The following is a 6,000-nucleotide window of genomic DNA, read 5'->3' as shown; positions in this document are numbered from 1 at the left end:
AGCACTGACCTGCTGTACTATCATACTTGCATAATAATTATATATTTCTTTATTATTCATTATCATCATTTATTATTAGTAATCAAAGCATTTTGCTATGGTGTTTCAGTGTCAGGGCCCTGTTATCATAAAGACATGCTAACTGGGACACCTACATAAAGTGGAGCTATTATTAGTGTTATTAGTTGCGCCTGTTTCAGAACTGCTGTGGCAAGTCTCAATGTTTGCAAGAGAAAGGTCCATTGGGCTGTTTTCATGGAAGACATTTTGACATGTTGAAGTAGGAACAGCACAGGTGCAGCTAATAACACTATCAATGACTGAATTCCATTTAGCTGCTTAGGTCCTGGTATTGTGCACTCATAGCTTACTGGGACTTACCTGTACGTTTCCTAATATGACGAGCCAAAGTGTGCTGTGAGAAAAAGTCTATTGTGCGCGTTTGCGTGCTGTAGCTTTGACCTACACTCTACCAATCAGAATTGATAGCTGGACTTTGGTATATTATTATTATAATGATGATTTAAACTGCACCTATGACACTATCAAGATGATGGCAAGACAAGCTACATTACGAGCTGCAATTTTGAAATATTCTATCCTTTCAAGTGATGACAACATCATACTGTATCCTTTATCATATTATTGTTCTCTCGGCTTTGATCTTTGCATTAATTTGGTTCCAGTTTTAGATCCCCATCCCATCATTTTATTGCTCATCTTCAAAGGCAAATGATGGTGGCTCACATATCTACACCCTACCAGGATCTATCATCGGCTATCCCTCTGCTCATGTGAATCAAATGTGATTTCAATCAGCAGTCAAGCTGGAGTTTGAGTTCCCTTCATTGTCACATGTATGAAAAATACAATGAAACGACTGCCGGCATGGCTAATCTGCTTCTTCGATCTCTCCCTGTGTGTGTGTGTGTGTGTGTGTGTGTGTGTGTGTGTGTGTGTGTGTGTGTGTGTGTGTGTGTGTGTGTGTGTGTGTGTGTGTGTGTGTGTGTGTGTGTGTGTGTGTCACAGCTTCTGCAGCCTTTGTATTCATGGCCTATGGTCGAATCTAATTTAGTTTCTGTATTTTATATTTAATCAGTTGAAAAAATAGATATTTTCAAAACCCCACCATTCCAGCGTTTTGGATCAATAATAATTTGTAATAAAGGGTTTTGTTTTTCGATTTCGACACACAGCATTTGGGGTTACCTTATTTACTTTTTTATTTTCATTGGTAGCTTGTAAAGACAGAGATACAAACAGACATTTTAACATTCATTTGAAATCTTATCAAATCAAAACCAGACAAAAACATATCTTTGACTTTGAATTAGGATTTCAATACACTGTAGTGTTAAGAATGATACATGCTATGTTCTCTCTAACACTTTGTCCCCACTGTGTCCTGTTTTCTAAAGGTACCACTGGAGACTAGAGAGATGAAGACTTTGTCCCTCCTCTTCCTCCTCCTCCTCGCTTCGGGAGCCTGTGATGATGTCAAGTACATCACCAAGAGGGACTCGGGTAGGATGAACAGCCTTGGTGTTTGTTGTCCACAGGCGCACTTCAAGCCATGTCTTTTTGTTGAAAATTAGTCTTTCTCTCCTTGAAAGTTCCCATGCTTTGTCTTTTTTTTTATCTCTTACTGATATTCTCTTTCATTTTTTATTTCACTGTCATATTTTTCATTACAAACACTCTTGTCTTTTCTCCTACTACTCCTCGTGTTTAATGCTCTGTCTCTTCTTTTCCAACAATTCTTTCCACTCTTGTCCTTTCTGATGCGTTGATTTTGTTTGATTAACTTGACGCTATGGATATGTACTTCTGCCTTGCTTTTTGACTTTTATTACTTTCTCACAATCACCTCTGCCTTTCTCAGATAATACCACTTCTGTCTAAACTCTATCTCAGAGCTCCGACGGCTGTCTCTCTGTTTCTCTGCCTCTCATCTTTCTGCTGATGGCGTGTAACGATCAGCCCGTCTGGCTGCCCGTCATTGTGGCTGCTGTTATGCTCATTTGTGTATCAGCAGCCTGCAGATGACAGATCTGCTGATGGCCTTTTATCAGGGATCGATTTGTTGTGTCTCGCTGATCGGCTTGACATTGTGAGTTTGATTTGGTCTATTGATGTTTGGCATACGGTCTCAATACCATTTGGTATGATACTGTATAGTGAGCGGAGTATGTGTACCATAGAGGCGGGCAACACATTCTAACTTTATTCAAGTATAAACGCATTGTTTCATGCTGCTTTTGTGTTTGCACAGCATCATTCCTTGAGCACTGCTGAATATTTGAATATATATCTCCAATTTTACAAGTAGAGGTTCTATTATTATAAATATTACCAACAGCATTTGTAATTGTATTGTCATGCGACCCTGCCCAGTCCTGAAAGTGATAAAAACAGAGAAAATTACTTACCGACTTTTTAGCAAACTCAGGTCATCTAATTATAACAATTAAGTTAGAATTGATTCCCCGCTAATGTAATCCTGCCTCACTATTTTGCTTGCTTGTAAGTGAGAGTGCAGGTCCTGGCAGTTTAATAGAGGGAATTTAATGGCAACCGTAACAATACTTTAGAGATCATTTTGTAATCACACACACACAACATCTTAGAAATACATCAAAGCGCTTCAACAAGCTCCCGTTAAAATAACAAAGGTTTCAGCCATAAAGGCCCTGAAAATGTATTTTGTCATAAGATGTGGGATCTTACATGACCACACTATTGTCTGACATATGATAAATATAAAACTGCAGCCGGCTAGCTTAGCTTAGCATAAAACGGTTGGAAACGGTTAGTATGCCTCTGTCCAAAATGGACATTTTAATCGGATAAGGCTGCAATCACACAAAATCAGGCATTGCAGTGAAACCTGCTCCCATACATTTAAATGTGGGTAATGCATTTGGGCTGCGGTGTTGGAGACTGCAGCGGGCTGCGGTGTTAAAAGTTGAAACAAAAATAAAAACGTCACGTTGCGGTGGTCACTCAAGTTAGAGGCTATCAATGGGCCATTAAAATGACTGTCACTCAAATAGGTACTTTAATTGACACTTCCACACCAGCGCAACGGCTAATTTGATGTGAATGTTTTAAATAGCACCCTATAGAAGAGGTGCTGGTAAGTGGAATGTTGTCCTTCAGACAGAAATAGGATATCCATTTCCCCCTTTTCCCAATATGTGTGCTAAGCTAAGCTAAGTAGCTCCTGGCTATTGCTCTATGGCTCATCAATGCCTGAATATACCTTCAATATATAATACTTGAATTTGTCTTCTTTCTTTTACTTGAATTTTTGTTTCTAGTTGTGAATATTTGATTTTATAAAGAAATACTTTGATTGGGCCTTTTATGTTCCACAAAAGAAACAAAATGGCATTTCAGCGCCAAATTTATGATTTCATGTTCTGGCAGTGAGACATGTTATGTAATAAACAAGCAATAAGATTCCTGCTTGTAGGGGGGGGGGGGGGCAAAGGTCAGGGTCATCTACAGAACAACAGCCCTGCAGCAGACAGGGATTTATTGATGTGGTGAAAGAAACTTGCCAAAATGTCTTCAAGGCCCAGTATTATTTAGAAAAACCACTAAAAGTGATACATTTTTAATCAGAGAAATGGACAGCAGGCGACAAGTAAAAATAAACACAATAAACACAATTCTGTTGAACTTGTTATTTTGTGAGATTAAATCTGTGTTTTGTAAAGCTGAATGAGGCTGGGTTTCGGAGTGTTGGACGTTGTCCTTGCTCAGTCTCATTTTTCTCTGTGTCTCACACGCAGTGTACTGACGGTGTGGGTGAGCTGGTGGGAGTTATTGTTTGGTGTTTGCCATGTATGTGTGAACGGTCCGCTTCATGTCATACTGAACAGTGTGTGTGGGTGCTGTATATCCAGGTTGTCAGTGTGTGTGTATGTGTGTGTGTGTGTGTGTGTGTGTGTGTGTGTGTGTGTGTGTGTGTGTGTGTGTGTGTTCCCTAAGTGTGTGCTTCAGTATTTGCTCTCTGGACGTGCGCTATCGTTCTGTGTATGTGTGTGTGTGGGAGAGGTGTGCACAGAGCAATTATGTGATCAGAGCAGAGCCAAGCGGACATTTATGTGGGCGACCGCTGCATTCGGCCAAATATATGTTAGATCTTTTTCTCTCCCTCGCTGCAGCTGGTGTGTGTGTCTTGGTGTGTGTGTAACTGGACACCATATGGATAGGAACTACCATTTCCTTTTGTCAGTCACCCCGCTGTGCTTTGATGTAGCACCCGCTGCAGCAAAAGGAGGACAAATTGTGATGAGACACAGCAGAGAAGAATGGTGGTAGGTGAGGAGACACTTTAAAGAGTTTTTTATACAGATTGAACATAATAAACAAATCTGAGCTATAGAAAAACAAATACATTGACAAAGTGATATCGGATCTCTATTATGAAATCCTCACCTAAGAGGTCAACTACTGTACGTATCATCAACCTTCAGTGCTTTGCTCAAGGACACTTCAGCAGGGCTGATGTTTTGAGTTTCCTTACGCTGGCTTTTCATACCCTGATACACAAACATACAAAAACAGCAAAGTAAGTCAGGCAAAGTCCGTGAGAGTTGGATGGACATCTTTCTGCCAGCCAAGAGAGTGCAGACATGTTGACAACCATCCATCTCTGTTCCAAATGTAGGTTGCATCATGAAGAATGCATATTACAACTACAACAGCATGAAGTATACATACAGCAGCTAGCAGGTTGCAAGGCAATAGGAAAGAATGTGCTGGTAATATAATGCAATGGGTGAGGTGGGTCAAAGTACAAAGTAACTAATAGAGTAGTATGTGTAGAGTTTGATTCTGATTATTCTTTTCCTAATTCACACCCCTAGTGTGCTGCTTATTATCATATTATTATAATATATTTGGGATTAAACTAACAAAGGAACTCCTATATCCGGGATTATTTGGTATGGACTGTCTGTTGACTATTTTTTTTTATACTTGAGTTTAGCATTTTGGCCTTCGCCATCTTGGTTGTTTGGAACCAGATGTGAGCATATGTGGAAGAAAGGGTGAAGCTCAGCAAGAGCCACGGAAGCTAAGTTAAACTTTAGCACTAGCTAGCTAGCTCTGTTAGCAAGGTGCATCTGTGATCAGCGTAAACAATGAATAGCTGACTCATTAGTGTCTTCTGGCACAACCGATCACTGAACAACAATGTGGTAGCGACGACCTGCTAGCGAGGCCACAAAGCGAGGTAGCAATGTGTCAATCACAAGGTAGCCCCTTCCTAAAGCACATCCTGCTTTATTGTCTATTTTACTCTAAATGGGACCATCATTTATAAAATTAACATCATGTTGTATTGAAGAAGACTTGAAACTAGCAATTGAGACCGTAAAGTTATGAGGAAAACCTAGACCTTGACGCTTAATTGAGATCTGGTGGCTGTGTGAAAGTTTTTACTTTATATTTTACCCATCTGCAAAAAAACTTTTTTTTCATTTCCACTTTTTTTCATTTCCATTTTCCATTTTCAAAAGCCTCTATTTACTTAAGGTAACATTTTCTTCTACATGTAGACAAAGAAACAATCACAGTGAAGTTAATGGTGTTAAAGTGTTATTTTGTGAGAGTAAATCTGTGTTTTATAAAGCTGAATGACGCTGGGTTTCAGTAACTACATTTACGCATTGGATTAGCCCATTTTGCTGAAAGTGCTAATGAGCTGAAGAGTTGCACACGACACATTCATGCAACAACATACTGTATTTACCTACTGTATAAATGTACACGGACGCGTATTATACGTATCGATGTGTCTCAATTGTGACGCCGACAATTACGTAGAACTCTATTCTATTCAGTGAACACATCCTGCTTGCCTCATCGTCTCTGCATCTTTCTCTTTATCTTTCCTGGTCGTCTTAGTCGAGGCCAGATTTGAACAGCTTCAGCGCTCCAGACAAAACCACTAGATTAGCCGAGATGGCGAGCAGAATGATAACGCAG

General features: G+C 39.8%; 1 protein-coding gene across 2 annotated transcripts in view; it reads left to right on the top strand.

Moving 5' to 3' along the window:
• Positions 1-6,000, top strand: part of il1rapl2 (interleukin 1 receptor accessory protein-like 2) — a 384,719-nt gene that overhangs the window by 60,699 nt on the left and 318,020 nt on the right. For both annotated transcript variants that reach the window (XM_029441637.1, XM_029441639.1), the window contains exon 2: positions 1,419-1,524. In XM_029441637.1, coding sequence (XP_029297497.1) covers positions 1,440-1,524 — 85 coding nt within the window. In that variant the 5' untranslated portion in view covers positions 1,419-1,439. The remainder of the gene's footprint in view (positions 1-1,418; positions 1,525-6,000) is intronic.

Source organism: Cottoperca gobio, chromosome 10, assembly GCF_900634415.1.
Source record: "Cottoperca gobio chromosome 10, fCotGob3.1, whole genome shotgun sequence".
NCBI lineage: Eukaryota > Metazoa > Chordata > Actinopteri > Perciformes > Bovichtidae > Cottoperca > Cottoperca gobio.
This window is presented reverse-complemented; position numbering and strand designations above follow the sequence as displayed.